The sequence below is a fragment of the Rhineura floridana genome, chromosome 7 (genome assembly GCF_030035675.1).
Source record: "Rhineura floridana isolate rRhiFlo1 chromosome 7, rRhiFlo1.hap2, whole genome shotgun sequence".
In the NCBI taxonomy this organism is placed as follows: domain Eukaryota; kingdom Metazoa; phylum Chordata; class Lepidosauria; order Squamata; family Rhineuridae; genus Rhineura; species Rhineura floridana.
The window spans coordinates 67,358,636-67,382,707 of NC_084486.1; the positions used below are offsets into that span (position 1 = coordinate 67,358,636).

General features: G+C 42.9%; 1 protein-coding gene across 2 annotated transcripts in view; it reads right to left on the bottom strand.

The window, feature by feature from the left end:
* Nucleotides 1–5,054: 5,054 nt before the first annotated feature.
* Nucleotides 5,055–24,072, bottom strand: part of INPP5F (inositol polyphosphate-5-phosphatase F) — an 89,815-nt gene continuing 70,797 nt past the window's right edge. The window contains exons 14-20 of one of the 2 annotated variants that reach the window (XM_061635833.1): nt 18,863–18,980; nt 17,690–17,888; nt 9,924–9,995; nt 9,712–9,785; nt 9,046–9,174; nt 8,110–8,197; nt 5,055–7,691 (exon numbers count right to left, since the gene is read on the bottom strand). In XM_061635833.1, the coding sequence (XP_061491817.1) occupies nt 6,527–7,691; nt 8,110–8,197; nt 9,046–9,174; nt 9,712–9,785; nt 9,924–9,995; nt 17,690–17,888; nt 18,863–18,980 (1,845 nt within the window). In that variant the 3' untranslated portion in view covers nt 5,055–6,526. The remainder of the gene's footprint in view (nt 7,692–8,109; nt 8,198–9,045; nt 9,175–9,711; nt 9,786–9,923; nt 9,996–17,689; nt 17,889–18,862; nt 18,981–24,072) is intronic. The other variant, XM_061635832.1, reaches the window with a different exon arrangement.

Genomic DNA, 24,072 nt, shown 5'->3' on the forward strand with positions numbered 1-24,072 from the left:
CTGTTTTGCGTCCCAGGATATTTAGCCAGAAAGACACATGCAAAGCCTCAAGCCAACGGTGGAGGCTCTGCAGCAACAGAGTGCTGTAGTTTCTGTTGCTCTCATGAAAGGATAGTCAGTTTTTCTCTACTCCAGAAGCTCCACAAATAATGTGAATGGAACATCAGACTCCAGGAACAGAATGATTGTTACTTACTCTATTTTTCTGAGGGCATACAAGATGCATTCAACCCCCACCCTTGCAGGTGGCAGAGTATGGGCTTGACCTCCAGCATCTGGTTGTGCCATGCCAATCCAGAAGAATTACTTGTGTCCTTCCACCCAAAAACCGTGGGGAAGAAAGTATTCAAAGCCACGCTAGTATGGTGAATCAAAATCTGTATTCCCTGTGTTATGAAGCATCCCCTTCTGGGCCTCAGACGAATCACTTTCTCTTTGACTAGACTCACTAGAAGTACCGCTACTTAAGCTGCATTCAGTAGCAGTGCTCCGGCCACCTGTAGGGCAGCCCCAAGGTCATCATAATTATCAGGATGAGCTGAATGTCTTTGCTTCTTCTGAAGCTGCTTTCAGAGGTGCCCTTCAGTCAGCAGCCTCAATTTAGGTGATAGTTGCAGCAGGGGACCCCACCTGGAGATGGGTACAATTTTGAATATCCTGTTTGAGGATACTCTCCTCCATAGGAGGAAAACAGAAATGACTTAACCACAGTAAATTCCTTTTATACAGTGGCTAGATGGAGAGTGTTCAGCCCACACTGGAGAGGTGATAGTCACTACTGGGGATAGCTCTCAGGGTTTCAGCCAGTACTACCTGGGTCTGGGGAAGTTCCATACCTCTGTTTCCTCTTTCCTGTTATTTTGCTATCAAAGAGTCATTTCCAAAGTTATTCACTGTTTGCTCCCAAAATTGGGAGAGGCTGTCTCCCACATAGTATGGCAATTAGGTCTGGTTTGCATACCCTGCCCATTGGAGTGAACAGGAGGACCAATCCATTCAAGAATACCCTCCATCTCCTGTAGAAAAGGAACTTGCCATGGTCAAGTCTATGTTTTATTCTTCCCAAAATTCAAATTTTGGTACCTCAGTAGATCCTCAGTAACATGGTACCTGTAGGTTTGTTAACCACTCAGAGGCATGATGGATACTCTCAAAACAGCAGCAGTTTGGAGACAGCATTTAACAGCAGCTTGGGCAGAGGGAACACTAATTAAACTCACTGATACCGTAAGTACAAGTAGATTCCACAGCCACATTCTGTGTAGCACTTAGTCAAACAGTTTCAGTTGCTGGGACAAGGTTCTGAATTCCCATTAAACCAATTTAGGAGAGCACATTCCTGAAAATTCTATCCAAAACAGTCCCAGTGCAATATCTGCGAAGACAAATTAATAGCATTCTGTTTTTCAGAAGAAAACCCAAGAGGAATGAAAACGTCAAGACTCTCTCAAAGTAGAATGCATCAGGCTTTGGCTTTCTACCTTCAGAGAAATCCTTCCTCTTGTCTGTAGTGTGTTGCACAGGACGCTAGGGAACATTTCAGGAGAATACAGATGCTAGCCGAGCCTGTTAAAAATATTCACTGGGGTCCAACACACAGTTGGCAAGGGAAGATTGTGGGTGATGAGAAAGATCTCTCACAGAAACATGTTTACCACTGGTAGTTGAGAGATTCCTTAAGCCTCTGAGGAGCCCTATTTGAAAATGTTCTAGACTGGCTGATAGTGCCAACATTTACAAGTCTTATAGCTCCTGAGTATCATTCTTGACTAGGAACTCAAGAGCAAAAAATTTCCTGCCAAAATAAACACAACGGTATGGCTATTACCAAGACAAGCACAATTCTTTAAAGATATAGCATATTTCCGTATAGTTACTCTCTTTACAAAGTAATGAATTAACTTGTGTAATCCATAGGATTTCAAATTTAGTCAGTTTGATTTTTAAAAATTCCCTTTCCCATTCATCATGCAACTTTTAAACGTTTGTATTAAAGCTAAACTTTTAAAATAATTAGCACCAGATGCTATGTTAAGCATTCCCTTTCTCACAAGATGAAATGCCCCATAACTGGTGTGTTGTACATTTATACAAGAATAGTAGGCTTTTTAATATGCAAAGATTTGCAGATTTAATCAACTAATGTCTAATCAGGTGACATCCGATGTTTGGAATCTTTTAGACTCTATATTTGCCCTTGAGGCACAGCAAGTGGCAAGTCTCTCTAGTATGGTTGGTTACCCTCTTGGGAGGGTCAGGCAAATCAATGAAGATATCCAACATAGTAACCCCTCAAAGAAAGCCACCAAATCAAGGAATAGAACGAGTATTTGCAAACTAATGATTTTTCTAAAACCTTAGAACTATATTTATTTTTGATTTATTAAAATTATATCCCACCCTTCCTTCCAGAAGGAGCCCAGGGCGGCAAATAAAAATACTAAAAGCACTCTAAAACATTTTAAAAACAAGAGTTTAAAACATATTAAAACAAAACATCTTTAAAAACAATTCCAACACAGACAGACTGGGATAACGTCTCTACTTAAAAGGCTTGTTGAAAGAGGAAGGTCTTCAGTAGGTGCCAAAAAGATAACAGAGGTGGTGCCTGTCTAATATTTAAGGGGAGGGAATTCCAAATGGTAGGTGCCACTACACTAAAGGTCCGCTTCTTATGTTGTGTAGAATGGACCTCCTAGTAAGATGCTATGGCTTTGTATACCAAAACCAGAACCTTGAACTTGGCCTAGTAGCTAATGGGAGACAGTGCAGTTTTTTCAGCAGCGGAGTAACATATTAGTGATACCTTGTCCCAGTAAGCAGTTGTGCCACCACATTTTGCAGCCATTGCAGCTTCCAGACCAACCTCAAGGGCAGCCCCACATACAGCACATTATAGTAATCCAGCCTGGAGCTACCAGTGCATGGACAACAATGATCACGCTATCCCAGTCCTGAAATAGCCACAGCTGTCTCATCAGCCGAAGCTGGTAAAAGGCACTCCTAGCCACTGTGGTCACCTGGGCCTCTAGCAACAAAGATGATCCAGGAGCACCCCTAGACTATGAACCTGCTCTGTCAGAGGGAGTACGACCCATCCAAAGCAGGCAATTGACCAATTATCCAAACTCGGGAACCACATACCCACAGTGCCTTCATCTTGCCAGGGGGCTGAAAGACTCATCCAATGCTTTCTCTGAAAACGACCATGGAAATAGGATTAGAACGACTGTTAAACAGTACTGCCAATACCCATCTCACCAAGTTGGCTCAGAAGGATACCTTGGTCAATAGTATCAAAAGCCGCTGAGAGTTCAAGTAAGAACAAGGGGGTCGCACGCCCCCTGTCCTTCCAATAAAGGTCATCCATCAGGGTGACCAAGGCTGATTCAGTCCCATGATCAGGCCTGAACTCAGATTGGGATGGGTCAAGGTAATCTGTTTCATCCAAGAGTACTTGCAATTGCTACACCATAACCCTCTCAATCACCTTCCCTAAAAAGAGGGTATTTGTGACTGGGCTGTAGCTGTCACTAACCAATGGATCTAGGGCGGGCTTTTTCAGGAGTGGTTGGATCATCATTTTCAGGAGCAATTGGATCATCACCTCTTTCAGGGCAGCTGGGACCACTTCCCCTCGCCAAGATGCACTGACCACACCCTGGATCCATTTCGTCAAACCTCCTCGGCAATTTAATATGCCAAAAAGGGCAACGGTTGAGAGGATACATTGCTGGCCTCATTGTCACAAGCACCTTATCCACGTCATCAGGCCACATCAACTGAAACTGATCCCAAGAAGTTGCAGCAGATGTTGCACTGGACACCTCACTGGGGACTATAGTAGATGTGCATGGGGCATCAAGATTGCTACTAAGGCAAGCAACTTTACCCTCAAAGTGCCTTCCAAACAATTCACAATAGAAAGAATAGTTCTTTAGACTACATATCTGACTGTTCGAACAACATCTGAAGAATCAAGAATACAAAGGCCTCACTTGTATATATAATGCCAAACCAGGTTTTCCCAAACTTCTGAGCTCACTGTACCTTTGACAAGCTTAAAAAGTTGTCATCAATCCCATCTCAAATTCTTAGGAATGTAGAAATATCAATATATAGTCAACATTTATTAATCACCAATCACCATTATGAGGAATCAAAAATGAAAAAAAATTAAGTAAAATAAAGCAGCACGTTCTGAGAAAAATGTTGTACTGTATTGTCAAATCTTATTAAATAGAGCTTCCTCGTTGGCAAGTGGGATGCACGCTGTACATGCCCATGCCCTTTATTTCTGAGGCTCATAGTTCCTCATTAAATTTTTCACACTATCCTTCATAAACTTCTTTTCCCCCCTTAGGCCCTTTTCAACCCCCAGGTCTATATTCACTCCTGCTCAGTACTACTGACCCCAGCAGATCAATTATCAACCATTTTGGGAAAGCCTGCACTAAACTATTATTTATTAAAGCATGGCTTAGCATTATGTGTGAACCTAGCCCAGTAGGTTATGGTTTATTAATTATGGTTAAAGGTCACTAGTTAACCAAAGTTGGTAGCTGGTTTATAAACCTTAGTCAATGTTAACTATAACTTAGGGTTATATGCAAGCCACAACCTCCACCCCTTAACTACACTTAAGGTGCTGTCACCACCCAAAAGTTACAGAGCTGCGGGTGAAGGGTAGCAAACACTTCAAACCATTTAAGACTTGGTGGCTCTCATTTGTACTTTAACTATTCTTTGATCAATCAGTTAATCTTTCTTTATTATGGTGAATGACCAGCACAGAAAGTATTCAAAAACAGCATAAAACATATTGATTCTTTGATGTACTAAACTAAGGTTTAAGTGATCATCTGCTAGATGCTTCAGCTTTAACTATGGTTTATTAAGCATTATATGCAAACTAGGCCAAAGACTGATACTGGATATTGAACCAGTTTTAGACCAATAGTGGGGAAAGGCGTATTTACTTAGAAATTCAAGAACTAAAAAGGACCTAAGTATTTTAAATCACATACACCAAAATGCATGCTATTAGAATTTTTTATTAAAATATTTCTTATATAGGTCTCCCATGTTAAAACAGTACAATTTTATTTTAAATATACTCACAAATTTATACAGACACTCCAAAAAAAGGAATACACATTACTGTAATAAGAAATAAATAACAAAATGGGAACAGTATCAAAAGGATCAGACAAAGACAATCTGGTTAAGTTGATGATCACTTATGTTACAGTAGAGATATTAAATGACATCATACCACTATTGTGACACTCATTAACTGCTTAGAACAGTACATGCAGCCTAGCTATAGTACACATGTACTAACAAACAGAAACCCTAGCTCTAGAATGAGGACTGCTGAGGCTATGAAGCATTAGATAGCTGAACCCAATGTTGTTTCTGTTGCTACATTCTACTATAGAACATCAGCCACAAGACTCTTCTGGAAATAAAAGAATGAGCTGTAGGTATTGATTTCTTACACATCAGGTTTTTTTAATCAGATTCCCAGGGGAAACATTTAGATGCAGCCTCATTTCCACCAGTACTGTGACACAGCCAGAATTGGTCTCACAACTGATTACAGCTACAACTGTTTTGAAACACTTTGCATTAATCAGATTTTAAGTATCAGCTGTATGATTTCATGGATGTTTCAGATTAAGTTATTTTGGGTGAGTTTGGGCTTCTGTTTATGCAATATTATGTCTTCTTATATGAATACACTAGCACATACCTGACATTCAACATTGTTTTAAGTTAGATCTTTGTTTTTCCTCAAAAAAGGCTTCAGCCTAAGGTGTCAGTTTCATCACACAAGACATAATAGCTTACAGACACACTAAGTTTTTTAAATGATTTTCTGTAGTAAGACAGACCTTTTCAGCAGCTGCCCTGCAAGCTTTTAGTCATTACTGTATTAGATTGCTCCAAGATAACATAGCTATTAACAGAGGTAGGAAGAAACAAGGAATTGATGAGAGAGGAAGGAGAGTAAGCCCCTGTGCATACATATTTAAATCCTCTACAGAGACCACTTCCTTAGGAATGCAGCTAGAACATCAAGAACACAAATTTAAAAATATAAATTAAAAAGTTAGTCTGAAAAATAAATAGAATGTCATCTGTGAGTAAAACAGTTCACTGGTACAGTGCAGGATTAATAACGTTAACAGGTGTTCAGTACCAGCCCCTTCTACATAAATCAGTAGCTCTATAAAAACTGTTCTCAAAAGATAATTGTTCAATTGATCACACAAACTAACATGCACATCAACCACTGGTGTATGAGCTACCTGTTTAATACAGTTTACCTTCACCAGTCAGCTGCCTGAGGTTAATTCTGAAACCTGTTCAGAATCTAATTGACTACTCCGAAACCTTTCTGTAAACATAGTTACTGACATTTTTTATACCAATACTTAGCAGCAGTTGGTTTATTCCTCCCCCTGCAAGGAGATGTTACAAACTTTTTCTATGTACAACTTAGATCTGAACAGCTTGATCTCTAGATCTGAATTATTCGCGTCTGACACTGGGTGAACATTTCTCGCAGTTCATTTTGCTGAATTTCATTTACAGATTCTGGTTCGGCTGGGCTCTTCTGGACTCTAGCCACTGCAAAGTTGATTCCTTGGGTCAAACCAGCTTGCGTAATATTAGCCACCTGAACCATGGAGCTACGGATCTTTGCAAAAGGAGAGACTGCTCTACTGCCATTACTTTCAGCTGGTGAAGGGGTCATATGAAACCCTGACTCAGCTTCAAGAACACTGGATGAGGAGCCTGGACTATTATGAGACCTAGAAACATTAGTGTTTTCAACTGCTAAGAACTGTGATCCTAACTCAGAAAATGGTACATCCAATTTAGATGGTCTAGAAGGAGCCTCACTAGCTCTTCCCAAGCAAGTTTCAGTTTTCTTAGAAGCATTATTGCTAACATGGTCCACTTCTTGCTGAGGTTGTCGAGAACTCATCTCCATTTCTGAAACACTTGTCATCTTAATTTGAGCATCCTGCACAAATCTGTGGCAGTAGGCATCAATCGGCTTAGTGAACTCCATTACGGCATTGTCAGTAGCAGGAGGTTCCCATGGTTTTTTACCTTCAGATTCAGACTTGTTAGTTTGGTCTTCATAGTGTGCCACATGGATTTCTGAAGGAACAGGAATGCTAATGCTGATGTCAGTACTGCTTATAGACTGGGACCGACTGCCTAGCCGAGGAGCAGAGGCAATGATACCACAACTAGGCAGGACATAATCTATCTGTCCCACATTCTCTAAGGAGTCCATGAACTGCTGGTCATCGTCAGATTTAGAATTTGTAAGGTACTCATCTGAATGGAATGAGTCATTATCTGACGAGATTTCAATGTCAGATTCTACATTACCTTTAGTATCTGTCATGGGATTTTCCAAAGTTTCAAGACTACTATCAGATTTCCAAAGATTTTCTTTCAAGTTGGGCTTTAAGAAGTTGACTTTCATTTCAGGCTTCGTAAAGTTCCCCAACTTTCTAAGGTTGCTGATGTTTACATTGGATTTGGTTTGTTTCACTTTCTGATTAAGAGACGAGAATTTGCTCATTAAGTAATTCTTTCCCTGAGCCAGGGAGCCTCTATTCCGCAATCTAATGCCAATGATGTCCTCGTGGGGTTTACTGCTTTTCCTGCAGAATTAAGAAGATTAATAGCTTCCTCTGCAATACACATATTCAAACAGAATACTTATGCATTACTTTACAGACATGCTCTAGTAAATAATATTTTGTTTAATGAGGCTTAAGCATAGCACTAGTTTCTGTAGATTTTTCTCCTATACAGTTAGGCACTGAAGGCACATCCAGAACCTGTTGAAGAGGGAACATTACTTGTGGACTTGCTCTCCCAACCACATTCAATGTCTATTTTGGTCTAAAGCCACACCCATCCCCCAAAGGGCACAGTCTTAAAGACTTATAGATGGGTACTATGTCTTATTTACATATATAGGTAGATCAGCCTTAATGACAGCTACTGGTTAAGAAACTAGGTACAAGTGTCATGATTCAAATGATTTGGGGCTTCCAAGAATTCTGGTAAACTCACCTCTCCAGTTTTTTCTCAATGATGGGCACATCTAGACTCATGGCTTGTTTTGTGATTCGCAGCATCTCTGCAATGCACTGAAGAGTGTCTGAAATACAAATTATTGATCCATCATGCTCCTGAATAGAGCCTAATCTCTCACATTACATTTTTGTGAAAATTGTTTTGTGAAAATCAAGCTTTTAGAAGCTTGTGCCTTTCATTTAAGTGAAGCTTTTCAACCGGTTTCACCAAGGGAGCTATTTTAACATAAGGAACATGAAATGAGAGAGACCCATCTTCCTATACTTGGCACCGTGGCTTAAGCATTAATGCACTTATATAACTGAACACAAACACAGAAAAATGGGGACTATTCCTAGGTGTTGATAGGATGAATTCTCATCCCCTCTTGATTAACTGCAATCTTACAGAACTGCCTCATTCAAATGTACAGCAGGTGATGTGTGTGCCACTGAAAGTGTCAAAGGAAAGGAACATATAAACAAGGGAGGCTCCTCTCTCTTCTGCAGTCAGTACTTCCACCCACTTTTCTCTCAGATACTGAAGGAAGCAAAAGTAGAACAGCAGATATAGGGACTGACTACAGGTAGAAAAGTCTTAGGTGAAGGCAGAGCTGAACACCCTCACCTGCTAATTCACTGTACTTTGCACCACACATGAGTTATCATCTATATAAACCTGTTAATCAACTGTTAATTGACCCCATCAGAGTCAGGCTCTGAAATGTAAGTGCTGAGGTTTTCCACTCAAGTTTTTTTTAAAAAAACATATTTCATTTCCCTCTTGTTTTCAGTGAACCTATTTTGTTATCTAAACACTTAACTGTTCAGCTAAATTCTTACAATTAAATTCTACCTTCTTTGTGTGGCACTCAGAAACATCTTGAAAAAAGTGGTATACCTCTCCTCTAAACACTTTGTAGAAGTGTGTTACCTTTTCCATCCTCTTCAGGGTTGCGCATCACAGCTCTTAGGGTATGGAAATATCCACTTGTGTCTTTGTATTTATAATGGAGCCTCATGCACGAGAACTTGGGCTTCCCAAAGAGAGTTGGTTCAGGCCCTTTTTAAAAAGCATTATTATTTTTAGGATCATAGAAGGTACTTTTTAAATAACACTTCAGAACCTTTCGGCTCTTTTCATAAGCAGCTATTCTACCTGATTGCATCACAGGGAAAAGTGAAACAGTGGAACCCCCTCCACTGACTTAGGTGAGATCAGCTGTCCTCCTAGAATGTTCTTTTGCTGTTCTATTATGTACTTTCATTACACATAATGAAATAGTTGGTACAATGAATTTGCTGTTTTCCTCTTGTCTTTATTTTATTTATTTATTTATTTATTAAATTTATATACCGCCCGACTAGCGATAGCTCTCTGTCTTCCTTTACCTTTTGGTATTGCACCTCTTGTATTGCTATCCTTGACAACAGGAGGGAGCATATAAATTAACAAACAAATCTTGGATGCTCTATATATAAGAGAGAAGTCTTTCAGACTGTTATTCATATGTTTTCAATTATTGTGACAAATACCTTAATAGTCTAGCCAGGAAATGGGGATAGAATTAGCTAAAATGCAATTACTTTTGAGTCTTACCTATTTCTATTCTCTCCAAGTCTTCAAGGCTCAGCCTTTGGTACTGATTTACTTTATCTACTTCATCATCATAACTAGACAAAGAAATATCAATGCCCAGAGTTAGATCTGGATTGACTCACACCTTAATCCTATTACAATGCAATAAAAAACAGTAGCAATGTCCTGATATCTGTGTTTTCAAAGCACGAAGTAGAAATATTCTTACTTACTAGGCTACATAATATGCAGTGTTAGAAAGAAGAAGAAGAACATCCACATCTTTATGAGTAGCATCAATGAGGCTAAACAAAAATGAACAGATTTTACATGTTATTATGTGGAAATTTTACAGCCACTTTTCTAAAGCCTTACACACCCTACAACAAGTATGGAGCCAATTAGTAGTTATACTGTTATGACAACAATGAACCATATTTATGGATGCATTGCTTAGTATAATCTGTCAATAAAATCCAGGAATCTTGCTCTTCTACTTCAAAATTTTATTTTATTGTGTATTTCACAAAGTACATTAATCTAATGAGGTAACAGGGTACCATTCACAGGTCTAGGTTTTAAGCTTTAGAGTGTTTTTAGTGTTTTATTTGCCACCCTGGGTTCCTTCTGGGAGGAAGGGCAGGATACAAATTTAATATATAAATAAAATAAATAGAAAGGTCAACCTTCATGCTATGTAACTATACATAATTGTGCTTCACTGTAACCAAATCCCATGCCACAATAATATTATTTGTGCGTGATCACAAGGCATGTTACCATACTAGTCCCCAGGGCACTGGTGTGGTAACATCCTGCATGATCTAACCTCTCCACATGGTTACCAGTTTTACACATTACTATTGAAGCATCTATTATTATGGTGAGTTTTATCCCTCCTTTCAAACAAGTTCCCAGGGCAGCTCAAAGTCAGAAAATACAAACAGCAAATCAATTTAAAAACAGACAAAAAATGATAGGCAGAATCTTAAAAAATGGCATAAAAGTCATCAGAGATGAAACAAAATGAGATTAAAAGAGACTTTTGGTCTTACCATGAAAATGGTCTTCTCTGTGCATGTCAAATATGATATCAGGTGGGTAGGTAGCTCTACCTAGCGGCTGAAGGCAGAAGAGCACTGTTGATTTTTGCAGGAACTTCCTGCCCTGTGTAGCTCCCAGCTCAGGTCTTGATGACAAGGTAACTACTATTGAGAGCAGTGACAGGAAACATGACATATAACATAAAGCAACAGCACTCATACACTCTCTGCTAGAGGTCTACAAGGTACCCTTGGTTGCAGCCCAGCCCTCCTAGGGAGTGGCCCTGATATCATCTTTGACATGCACAGAGAAGACCCTTTTCACAGTAAGACCAAAAGTCTCTTCTCCTGTGCATGGAAAGATGGTATCAGGTGGGACATACCAAAGCTGAACCATGTAGGGTGGGAATATTGCTGGGCTGAACTCATTGACAGTCAGAGAGATCATGCTGTAGCACTCTCCTCCCAAAGGCTGCTTCTGCGGACGCATATGTATTAATCTTGTAATGTCTAATAAACGTATTGGGAGGGGCCCATGTGGCCGCTCTACATATCTCCATCGGTGAAGCACTTCTCAAGAATGCTGCTGTTGTGGTTGCTGCCCTAGTGGAATGAGCCACAATCCTGGCTGGTCGCGCCAAGTCACAGCGAAGCGTATGCCAAGGTAATACATGCTTTGATCCACCTACCTAGGGTGGAGGTTGAAACCTTGTTACCCAGTGAAACTGGATGAAATGAAACAAATAAACTATCTGTCTTACGAAAAGGCTTAGTTTTGGAGATATATACTTTTAAAGCTCTTCTCACGTCCAGTGAGTGCCACGCCTTTTCTGTGAGGTGGACAGGCTTAAGGCAGAAGGAAGGAAGTACTAACTCTTGCTGACAGTGAAAGGTAGATAGAACCTTAGGACAAAAGGAAGGGGCAGTGTAAAGTACTACCCTATCCTTATGAAAAACACAGAAATTCTTATCTACGGAGAGAGCATTCAACTCAAACGCATGACGGGCCAAAGTAATGACCACAACGAACAGGACTTTAAAGGATAGCAAATGGAGAGGTACTTGGCTTAAAGGCTCGAAAGGAGGTTTCTGCAGGGCCATTAAAACTTTGTGCAGGTCCCAAGATGGGAAGTGATGGACAGTAGGCGGTGCCAATATTGTTGCCCCCCCCGAAGGAAACGCTTCAGGAATGGGTGAGAACCCAATGGCTTTTCGGGAAACTTAGATAGGATTGACAACAAAGTCGAAGCCTGACGTCTCAACGTGTTTGGACTGAGTCCCATTGTTAAGCCCTGCTGCAGGAATGAGAGGATCTCTTTAATACGTGCTTTACTTGGATTTATGCCTTGTTTCTGTGTCCAAAACAAGAAGGCTTTTCATGTGGCCTCATATATTTGAACGGTAGAAGGATGTCTGGAGGCCATTATTGTCTCCACAACTTGCATCGGAATGCCTTTCTTCAAGAGACATTGCCATTCAATTTCCACACATGAAAAACCAGCCAGCCGGGGATCTGGATGGAGAAATCGGCCCTGCAACAACAGATCGTTCCTGAGAGAAATTCGCCATGGGGGATCGACAAATAGGTCAATAAGTTCTGGAAACCAAGGTCTCCTTGGCCACCAAGGAGCTAGCAGCAGGACCATTGCTGGTTCAACTCGGATTTTCTGGATCTCTTTGGGGAGGATTGGAAGAGGTGGAAAGGCATATAACTGACCTGCGTTCAGTTCTGGGCGCCTCATTTTAACAAAGATATAGACAAGTTAGAGCGGGTTCAGAAGAGGGCGACGAGGATGATAGCCGGTATGGAGAACAAGTCTTATGAGGAAAGGTTGAAGGAACTTGGCATGTTCAGTCTGGTGAAGAGAAGGCTGAGGGGTGACATGATTGCACTCTTTAAGTACCTGAAGGGCTGTCACATAGAGGAGGGTACAGATTTGTTCTCTGCTGCCCCAGAGGGTAGGACTAGGTCTAATGGTTTTAAGTTGCAGGAGCGTAGATTCAGATTGGACATTAGAAGGAACTTCTTGACAGTAAGGGCAGTTCGGCAATGGAACCGACTGCCTAGGGAGGTGGTGGGATCCCCTTCGCTGGATGTCTTCAAGCAGAGGCTGGACAGCTATCTGCAGGAGATGCTCTAGCTGTGGATTTCCTGCTGTGAGCAGGGGGTTGGACTCAATGGCCAACAAGGCCCCTTCCAACTCTATGATTCTATGATGCCATGAGAGCATCTATTCCCTCTACCTTTGGCGTCTCATACCTGACAAAGAACCTCTTTACTTGACAGTTGAGAGTGGTGGCAAAAAGGCCTACTCTGACCCTGCCGAAGCATGCCAGTATTGCCTGAAAGGCCAGGGGATGTAGCTTTCATTCCCCCTGATGTATTTTCTCCCGACTCAACCAGTCTGCTTGACTGTTGTCCTCCCCTCTGAGGTATTATGCAGTGAGTGACTCCAGATGTTCTTCTGCCCACTGGAAGATGAGGGAAGCTTCTCTCTGGAGAAGGGGAGAGTGCGTGCCCCCATGACGGTTCAAATGTGATTTGGCGGACACGTCTGTCCTGACGAGTACTGCCCCCAATCATCTGGCATGTGAGAAGTGTGTCAGTGCCAGGCGGATTGCCCAAAGTTCCAGTAAATTGATTGGAAGCCTGGATTTCTCTGGTGACCATGTTCCTTGCACCATCTGACCATTGCAAATGGCACCCCAGCCCAATAGGCTGGCATCTGATGTGATCACTATACATAGGGGGGTCCTGGAATAGTACTTCCTTGAGTAGGTTGGGTTCGTGCGCCCACCACATCAGAACTGACAAACCGCAGGTGACAGTAACACTTTCCGGTGCTGCCCGGCTGCTATCTCACTCTGAAAGGGCGAAAATGCCCACTGCAGGGGGCGAGAGTGATGACGTACCCAAGGAGTTGTTTGGAAAGCTGCTACCATCAACCCCAGCACTGAGGCCAGCTGCATCAGGTCTGCTGATGTGGAAATCTTAAGATGTGATACCGCAGCACGTATCTTGATTCTGTCTTGTGCCAGCCGTACTGTCCCCTGTTGTGAGTCTATAGTGGCCCCCAGATGTACAATGCGATGGGAAGGAACTAAGTGGCTCTTGATTTGGTTGATTAGGAAGCCATGATCCTTCAAGCAGGCTAAGGTGATGTGTAGGTCTTCCCAGGCCTTTCTTAGCGATGGGGACCGAAATGAGGAAGTCGTCTAGGTAAGGAAATATGTGGACTCCCTGCATCCTGAGGTGTGCCACCAGGGCAACCATGATCTTCGTGAATACCCTGGGGGCAGACGACAGGCCAAAGGGCATGGCCGTGTATTGAAAATGATTGTTCCCCACTGCGAACCTGAGGTAGCATCTGTGGGGGGGGGAGATGAGGACGTGGAGGTGGGCCTCCTTCAAGTCAATTGAGGAGAGGAAGCCCCCTTTTCTCAGTGCCTCCTTGACTGAGAGCAAGGTGTCCATGCAAAACTTGCGGTATTGTATGTATTCAATTCAGGTTCTTGAGGTCAAGTACCGCCCTGAACGGCCCATCTTTTTTCGCGACTGTAAAGAAAATTGAGTAATTTCCCAAAAATCTCTCTGCTATCAGGACTGGTTCTATTGCTGATATTTGGAGCAGATGGGCAATCGCTTGGAGGGTTCTTGCTCTTTTGTATTGAGCCGCCGAGAGAGGATATGGGACAAATCTCACCAGGCGGGATGTAAATTCCAGCCTCAAGCCTTTTCTGAGGGTACATAATACCCACTGGTCCGATGACGTGTCCCTCCACCACTGAGCAAAGCGTTGGAGGTGTCCTCCCACCAGAGGGATGCTGGCGTCAGAATTGATGTTTGTTCCCTCGTGCCTGGGTTCCAAACCGGTCTATTGGGAACGTGTGGTTGGCCCTTTGTCTGTGGACGTTGTCTACACCAGAAGGGGCAATTTGTTCAGGTTTCCCTAGTTCGTCCCAATGACCTAGAATTCCGAAAGGACTGTGACTGTGAATATGGGTGAAAGGCTCTTCAAAACTGCCTTCTGTCCTCTCTTCCTGGAAGAGGGCATAGATTTTCTTGTCCTTGGACTTCAAAACACCTGCTAGAGCTTCGTCGCCAAATAACTTACCTCCCACGCAGGGTTCTGAAGCAAGGTTAGAGTGAGCTGTGGCATCTGCTTCCCAGTGACGCAGCCATAGGGTTCTACAGGTGAAGACACCCACTGCTAATGACTATGCTGCAAACTGCATGGCGTCCATGGATGCATCTGCCATGAAGGTCATTGCCTGAGAGACTTTTAACAAGGATTTGCGTGTTCTGGTAGGGTCCTGTTGTGGGCCATCCAGAAGGTATCTAGCCATAAAAGAGAAGCTCTTGCGAAGACGAGGATGCTGCTGCTGCTCTGACAGAAAGCGCACTAGCCTCATGTACCCTTCTGAGGCCTTGGTCCAGTTTGCGTTCTGTCGCGGCCTTGAGATGAGCATCTGAGTCTTTAGGATTCAAGGAAGGATTTAGAATATTAACTATGGACGCATCCACTAGTGGGACTTTCAGCTGGTCCATAATCTGCTGTTCCAGTGTATAGAATTTGTTAGCAGTTGACACCGACTTCTTGAACTGTAATGGGACATCAAACTCGAATTTGATCACTTTAGGCAGTAACACAGGGAGTTTGAGCACCCTGGACTTAGGTTTTGGGTCTGGACACACTGTCGAGATCCTGGACATTGTTGGGACTGGAGGGTCTTCAGGGGAGTGTAAGCTGAGGGACTCCATTGCCTTGCACAAGGTGGGGAGGAAATGGGACTCTTGGAAGAGTCTATTGGTTGAAATCTCTTCCGATTCTGGCTCCCCACTCCAGTCCTCTTCGTCTAAGACAATCAGTTCATTGTCTGGGTCAACAGGTGTCTCCTCTGTAGGTTGAACGTGTCTACCTTGAGTGGCAGTGTAAGGGTCAGGTGAATTGTGAGATGTAGTAGGTCGCAGGTATGATGACAGGATGGCTGAGGAAGACACCTGCGCTCCCTGTGTCCCTGACATGTCCCTAGGGGGGTGCTGTATAGAGGATATTGTGCCCGAGAGATCTCTGGCCAAATTCACTAAGAGGGAAGCCCTGAGTTGATCCTTCAACTGTTGAAGCGTATGAGCCAATAAATGTAGTTGAAGAGGCTGAGTTTGTGCACAACAGGGATGATATGCCCCTCCTTGCAATTTGAGCGTGGGGGGTAGGGAGGGGGCTGGGATCCTTCCCCAACATGGATCATTTGGTAAGAGACAAACGTGTCTGTAAAACCCATGAAATCCTCAGGTGAGGATCTGGTAGAAAAAAACAATTCCAAGCCAGGATGGGCTTGTATGCCTTCTTCCTCAGACAGTGACTCTTGGTCTCTTCAAGTCCTGAAAGCAGTACTGTATGAGTCCCTCCCCTCGTCTGCATTATGATCACTAGAACTGCCTGGTCTGGCCAGTCTGCCTGCAAGCCATGGGTGCTGCGTCATCTGAAGCCACCCTGACCGCTACATTCATTGCCTCAGCCACCTCCAGCCTGCCGGAAGAGGGGCGGGCTATGGCCATCTCCGTCTGGATGTTCAGCCCGAATGAAGGCCCTAAGGCCTGTCTGGGTAACAGTGGTAGCACTGCTCCTGGTTTGGACGGGAGCGGCTTGGGCCTCTTCTCTTTCCAATTTGCGGGTTGCTTTCCCCATGGAGCAACCATGCAGCAGGTCTTACAGGGGGTGGAAGGCACGAAGCATCTATGTTCTCGCTGATGCTTCAGGGGGGTGGCACACCTCATTGCGGCCCGTAACAGCAAGACTGCGCCACTGGTTTAGGAGGATGGAGAAAAACTCCTCCTAGGGCTTGTGTGATGAGCACTGCTGCTGCGAGGTGGGGGAGGGAGCGCTGATGTTTTAAAAACGCTGTTGGTAAATTCCCGTCTCCGTGGGTAGTGAGTTCCGGGGGGGGGGTTGCCGCTGAGAGTGGCAGTAGTGAGCCGGTCCAGGTGGAAGGGAGGAGGTGTTAAGTCCTCCATAGGGTGCCCCTTACAAGATTCCCACCCCTGTGCAGTTCGGATGGAGGAAAGGAGGGGAATCACCTGCTGGCTTGCCTCGTTCTGCGGAAGGGCTCCAGGGGAGGGGGGAAGGGAAAAAATCTTTTTTTAAAAAAAAAACAGGGATGAGAAAAGTAAGATGGGAAGGAGGAAAACACAAAAAGGTATAATACAAATACACGAGACAAATATACAGGCCTCAACACAGAGCAGAGAGAGCAATCAACTGCTGTGTGTGAAGGCAGAAGAGAACTGAGCTGGGAGCTACACAGGACAGGAAGTTCCCACAAAAATCAACAGTACTCTTCTGCCTTCAACTGCTAGGTGGAGCTACCTACCCACGTGATATCATCTTTCCATACACAGGAGAAAGGGGAAATAAAAAGATCTTCATTTGAGAACAAAGAGAGAGACAGTAGAGACTCTCTGGGAAGCATCCTGTGTCATCCAAACTGGGAACTCTGATTAATATCTACAACCCAATTTCAGAAGCCACAGTTTCTGTGACTGAAATCAACCAGTTAGTGTTGCCCACAGTTTGTTGTGCCTGAAGATACGACAAACTGCTTTTAGGCAAAAACTAAAATAAAAAAGCTTTCACACCCAGTTCTCATAAGAACATAAGAACATAAGAAGAGCCTGCTGGATCAGGCCAGTGGCCCATCTAGTCCAGCATCCTGTTCTCACAGTGGCCAACCAGGTGCCTGGGGGATGCACAGCAAAATAAATGGGGGGACATGGAGTGCATGAACCAGATTTAGCACAACAGGCAAATACAGCCATTAATTGCTTGAAAAATGATTAAGACTCATCTCTTCCCTGATTCCCACTGTATCCCTCTTCCACCTCATTACATATTTGGCAATTGTGAAAGACACCATAATATTTTAAGATCTATATAACCCTAAAATATTCTGCATACCTTGGGTCGCAGTCAGTAAGTGCCCAACCACCATGGAATTTTTCATCTTCTGGTAAAAGCAACTTCATGTAACTTTGCAATAACTGGCTTATCAGTTCCTGATGACTTCTCATATTCTCCTTGTGCAATGCTTCATGTTCTTTTTCTTTTGTAAATATGGAATAGAGATCCTCTGTCACAGGAATGCCCTGCATTAAATCTACACACACAAAAAACACAGAATGTATAAAGATATCATAGGGTTAGAGGAATAAAGCTGGGAGTAAGTCACTAAATGGGCTGCTTTGATTAAGTTATATGTCTGAGCCTTGGGATTTAGATGTTTTAAAATTATTAAGCATGGCCAAAGCAATGCTCAAATTACAAGGGGGTCTGCCCTCCTTATCTACAAAGGCAATAAGTGGATTTCACAACGAGCCTCCCCTACCTTTTCCTCCATAATTCAAGAAATGAACCAAAATATTCAAAAAAAACAAAAAAGGTGTTTTTATCAAGGCCAAAGTACTAAAACGTTGTCAATTACTAGTGGAAAGAGATTTATTGCTGTTACAGTAAGGCCCTGCTTTTTGGCGTTCCGCTAATACAGCGGCTTTCAATTAGAGTAAGGCCCCACTCATAAGGCACTTGTTCTGCTTTTATGGCATTTTTCAGGCATCGGGTGCCATTTTATTGACCGAGTTCCGCTTTTCGGCAGGTTTCACTTTTAGGCGGGGGTCTGGAACGTAACCTGCCGTATGAGTGGGGCCCTATTGTACTTCTAGAAAAGTCAGCTAAAAAAATCAGTCTAATTCACACTTTTTAAAAGTTCAAGATTTTGACCTATTGAGTAGTACAGTACAGTAGGGCCCCGCTTCATGGCACTTCACTTTACAGCAATTCACTAATACAGCGGTCTCAATTAGATGCAATTAGACTAAAGCCCCACTCATACGGCGCTTGTTCCACTTTTACGGCAGTTTTCAGGCATTGCGTGCCATTCTATTCAATGAGTTCCGCTTTACAGCGGGTCCAGAATGTAACCCGCCGTATGAGTGGGGCCCTACTGTAGGTCAAAATAGTATACGCCCACATAAATTTAACCTTTTTTTTTAAAAGCAAGCCAAATGAAAAGAAATTTCAGTAGACGCATAGCAGACAATTATTCAGAATGAAAATCAATTAAAACTATCTTACCTATGACTGCCTGCCTATAAGCATCCCTGAAGCGGTTTAAGTAGTATCTATTTGCAGAGTTAACACCATCTTTCATAACTCCTGCCAGCTTCCTTTCACCAGTCCTTGTGAAGTCACCCTATTACACAAAACACATATTTGAATATTCAGTGTACTGGTTATTTGTGTAAGAGATATTTTAACAGTGCTCAACTTTAAACATTTATTTACTTCTTTAAGGGACATGCATCTTTCAGAACTCGAAAGTGACCTCTCAGATAAAAATTAAATCATACATATTTAAGGAGCACCATTTGAAATATGCTCCTTAGCTATAAAATGTATTTGCAGAGCCTAAACACAAGATCTATGTAAACATTTTTCAAACAGTGGGCCTTGGGCCACTTTCAGGTGGGCCTCAGTGTCACAGCCTACCCAGTGCCTCCTCACTTGCCTCTCCCATCTCTTAGTTGTACCACAGCCTTCTGATTAGATTAACTCTTTGCATGCTGAGAAACAATGGCCAGGAGACAGAACTTCAGGGTGGCAGGGAGGGAAGGACAGTCTCCCTCCTCTGAAGGAAAGGGCAAAAGATGTTGAAGGAAATTAGAAAGTGAGGTAAACAGTTATTATTATTAAACATCAACAAACAAAAACAAACTGGAAGAAGGAAGAAGATAAGCGAGGAAAAGCTGTCAGAGAAGAATGAAGAGAATATAAAAAGACAAGGGAGCAGGGATGAAGGTAACTGGCAGTTGCGTGGGTGGGGAAAAACGAGTGTGAAAGGAGAATGGAGAAGAAATTACAGGACATGGGGATACTTTGAAAGGCATGCATGGGTGGGAAGGGAGAGATATTAATCTCTCCACTCAGACCATCCTAATTAGGAAGCAAATTCTGCCTCAAATGGGAAGGCTGTCATGATACCTCAAGAGCAAATCTCTGTAAATAGCTTGAAGAAAACTAAGGTATGAAACCTCTTGCTATAAAGGAAATGCTGTGTCAAAGAATTTAGCAATTCCAAAGATGGATCAGACAAGTAGAAAAGATCAGTGGTTTCCATTTGATTATGCCAAAGTCTGCCTCTGTCTGCCACCACCATTTTGTAACTGGTGGGACTCAATAATGTTCGGTCATCTCAAGCAGGCTTTGAGTAGAAGATTTGAGAACCCCGATATATAGTATTAACAGCAAGGCGTTCTGTGCTGAATAACATCTACGTATATACTGAAGTATGGATCCCAAAGAGCTGATTTTAAACATATTTGGCAGGACTGCCCTGCAATTGAAGTTTTTCGGAAGGAAGTGATCCATACGAGAGCACTGATGATATATTAAACTATACCTCTGAAACCCCTAACAACTTTGTCAAGATATTTAGAAGAACAATTTCGCCCTAATAAAAGAGAACTCACTTGGAATTCGTTAACGCAAAAATCCTAATAGCCCAGAAATGAAGAAGTGCTTCCCTGCCCCTTATCAAAGAATAAATAGTTAGGAAAGGTGTGTAACAGCAGCAGAAATGATGAAGCTCATGGAACACAGGGATAGAAAGGGGTGAGGGAGAAAGAGATATTTAGCAATAACTGGTTTCCTTTTATTACTTTCATGAAATATAGGTACTTCTGATATTGAAAAATATGTTTCTCCCTATTGTAAGCAGACAGACATTTCTTTATATTTACACTTTTTATTTCAACTGTGGTATTTACATTTGTCTATTTATTGCTGTAATTGCTGCACACCCACCCAAATTTGTGCTGGAGGGTTGCAGGACTTTCCAGAGCAGATTGGGGGGGCTACAGCCGAGAAGAAAGAAAAAGGAAGTCCCACTGCACGCAGGCACAAATCTGTTGCACAATGTTGACGTGTGTGCGTTGTTGCGTGAAACAGCATACATTACGTTGGAGTTAAGTTGAGCAAGAAACTTCTTCAGAGCATTAGATCATGTTAAGAGTCTTTATTAAGACATTACGGCCAAAGGCTTAAGAGTAAATACATGTAGAGTTTCTTCAGTCACCCCCCTTCTGGTACATCTCTCTCCAAAGGTACACAGAAGACAACCTCTCAGTTCAGAGGCAATACACAGAAGACTCAGCTTAACACAGATAGCTGCTAGAACTTTTCCCAGTTTATCGCGATGGCTACCATAGCAACGGCCTTGGCAGTCCGTTCCCAGACTGGGCAAAGACATAACTCCCCCTAGTTACAGTTTTTCAGACTTGATGGAAAACAGACTCAGTGACAGTGCAGTTCAATGGTCAACAATCCCCCCTTTTTCCCATCATGTCTGTAACTCATTACAACAATAACAACAATACATTTCTCCAATACATCTTGCAATACAGCTTACATTTCAGTACAGTTCAAAACATCTCTGTACATTTAGCTAGAACTTTATTCAATCAAACTTTGGCTCATTCCAAGCCTTGTCACCAGTTTGCCAAATCTCTCCTCACACAACGGCTTGGTCATTATGTCAGCCACCATGTTGTTAGTGTCACAAAATGTTAGGTCAACAAACCCCTGCTGCACACAATCCCTCACGTGAAAGTATCTGACACTAATATGTTTTGTTCTTTTGGTATGAGCTTCTGATGTGGCTATCTTGATGCAGGTCTGATTGTCTTCATATACAGTAATCGGAAACTGCATATCAATGCCTATCTCCTGCATGAGCATTGCGAACCATTGTAGCTCATTACAGGCCTGTGATAGAGCCACATACTCTGCTTCTGCACTTGAGGTTGCCACCACATTTTGTTTCTTGCTGCTCCAGTCAATGCATGACCCGTGCCACATCACAACTATGCCAGAGGTTGACTTACGACTGCTCAGTTCCCCTGCATGATCTGCATCCACAAAACATTCAAGACCTCCTGTCTTTGCTCCTGACAAAACCAGACTGTTTGTCTTCGTGCCTTTCAGATTTATGTCAAGATCTGGTTTAAATGTTTGCACTTGTGTTTCTGGACACCAAACTCTGAAATATGCATTCTCTTGTGCTCTAGGTGCACGTTTGCCACGTCTCTTACCCTGTGGCTTGTAAACTCGGCTGCGATGCACTCTTTCAGGCATCAGCCTGACTGCATTACATGAATACTGTGGCTGTGTGCTTTTAACAGCTGTCTTCTTACAGCTCTGACCGTCATTCTCTTTCCGCCCCATTAAACTCAAGGCATCAGCACACTTCACACCCACGGTCATTCTAAACAGCCCTTGTGTCATAAAACCCTGACAGACAACTTTGTCTCTTCTCTGCATAAAACATTTTCCTCTATCAAATGTTACACAATACCCAGAATTCACCAGTTTTTGAACTGATAAAATATTATGAGCCAATTCCGGAACAAACAAACATTCTGACATTATCCCAAGTTTATTAAATCTCACCAGTCCTCGGGCTTCCACCCGTTACTGTGATCCATCCGCAAGTTGCACAAAATCCTGCACTTCTTCTGAAGCATAAAACAAACTTCTGTCTTTGATTAATATATGGCTTGCCCCGCTGTCAACAAGCCAGTCAATAGGTGCTAAAGTTTGTGGCTTCTGTTTACAAACAAAGTTCACACTTCCCTGCTTCAAGCCTCCGTCCCTGGAGTTGCGCTTGACTGCACAGTCCCGCTGGAGATGCCCACGAGCCCCACAGGCATAACAAGCCTTCAGCCTTTGATGCTCTTGCTTGTTTTCCTGTCTGCTGCTGCTTTCTTCTTTCAGCTTGGCTCTTTGCTTTTCCTCAGCACTTTTCGCCTCTTGTCTCCGCTGCCAATCCTGGGTCAGCTTTTCCTCAATAAACGCAACGTTCAGACCTCCGTCAGGCATGGCTTCGAAAGCCATGACCATATTATTCCAAGTCCCATCGAGCGAAGCCAGGATCAGATAGGTCTTCTGAAGTTCAGAGTGTTCGACGCCTCGGTCCATCAGCTCAGTAAACAGGCGTCTGAATTCCGTGAGACGCTCACACATTTCGCACTCACCCATGAAGCGCATTTGATAAAGCTTCCGTGCCAAACACAATCTTGATCCCGCAGTCTGTTGCACATAAAGAGCCTCCAACACGTCCCACATCTGTTTGGCGTTTGTAACATCTCTCACGTGTAGCAGTTGAGAGTCAGATAGAGCCAGAAGTATAAAAGCCTGCGCCTTCTGATCTCTACGCGTCCAGGCCGCAGTCAGTACCGCCGGAGTGGGTCCATCTATTGTGTCCCATAAATCCTCTTTTATCAGCAAAGCCTGCATCCTCGGCTTCCAGCTGCCATAATTCTTTTCCGTCAATCTTTCCATTGGCAAGCCTCCCCCAGACAGGTTTACAGCCATGTTGCTCACCTCCGTCTGGTACAATCAATCAAGCTGCCCTCTGGAACTCCGTCTGCCGTTCAGACCAGCAACTTACTCCCGTGTAATGCGCTGTGGATCTGGGCCCATAACCCTGTTGACGTGTGTGCATTGTTGCGTGAAACAACATACATTACGTTGGAGTTAAGTTGAGCAAGAAACTTCTTCAGAGCATTAGATCATGTTAAGAGTCTTTATTAAGACATTACGGCCAAAGGCTTAAGAGTAAATACATGTAGAGTTTCTTCAGTCACCCCCCTTCTGGTACATCTCTCTCCAAAGGTACACAGAAGACAACCTCTCAGTTCAGAGGCAATACACAGAAGACTCAGCTTAACACAGATAGCTGCTAGAACTTTTCCCAGTTTATCGCGATGGCTACCATAGCAACGGCCTTGGCAGTCCGTTCCCAGACTGGGCAAAGACATAACTCCCCCTAGTTACAGTTTTTCAGACTTGATGGAAAACAGACTCAGTGACAGTGCAGTTCAATGGTCAACACACAACTGAGTAGATATCATCGTAGGTCACCCAATAAAACACAATCTCAGCCTTGAAGAGCTTACCATGGCCCAAACAATCCAGCTACCTGAAAATTTTACCAAGATAATCAGGTCATTAGAAAAATAATTTTAGGTTTAATTTTTAGGAAGATTTTCAGGATCAGAAACACCATGAAAAACATCTTAAGTCTCGTGAGTGGTCTCTCTCAAACTGAACCGCTGTAAGTGCATTTGATCAGACTACCTCTCCGTGGCTAGGAATATTAATCAGCAATGTTGAAGAGAAGTTACTTTGGTAAAACACAATTACGTCAAACATTTAGACTTTATTAATTGAGTTATTAAGCAGTTCATTACTTTTTAGCATAAAATCTGATGAAAGATACAACTAGG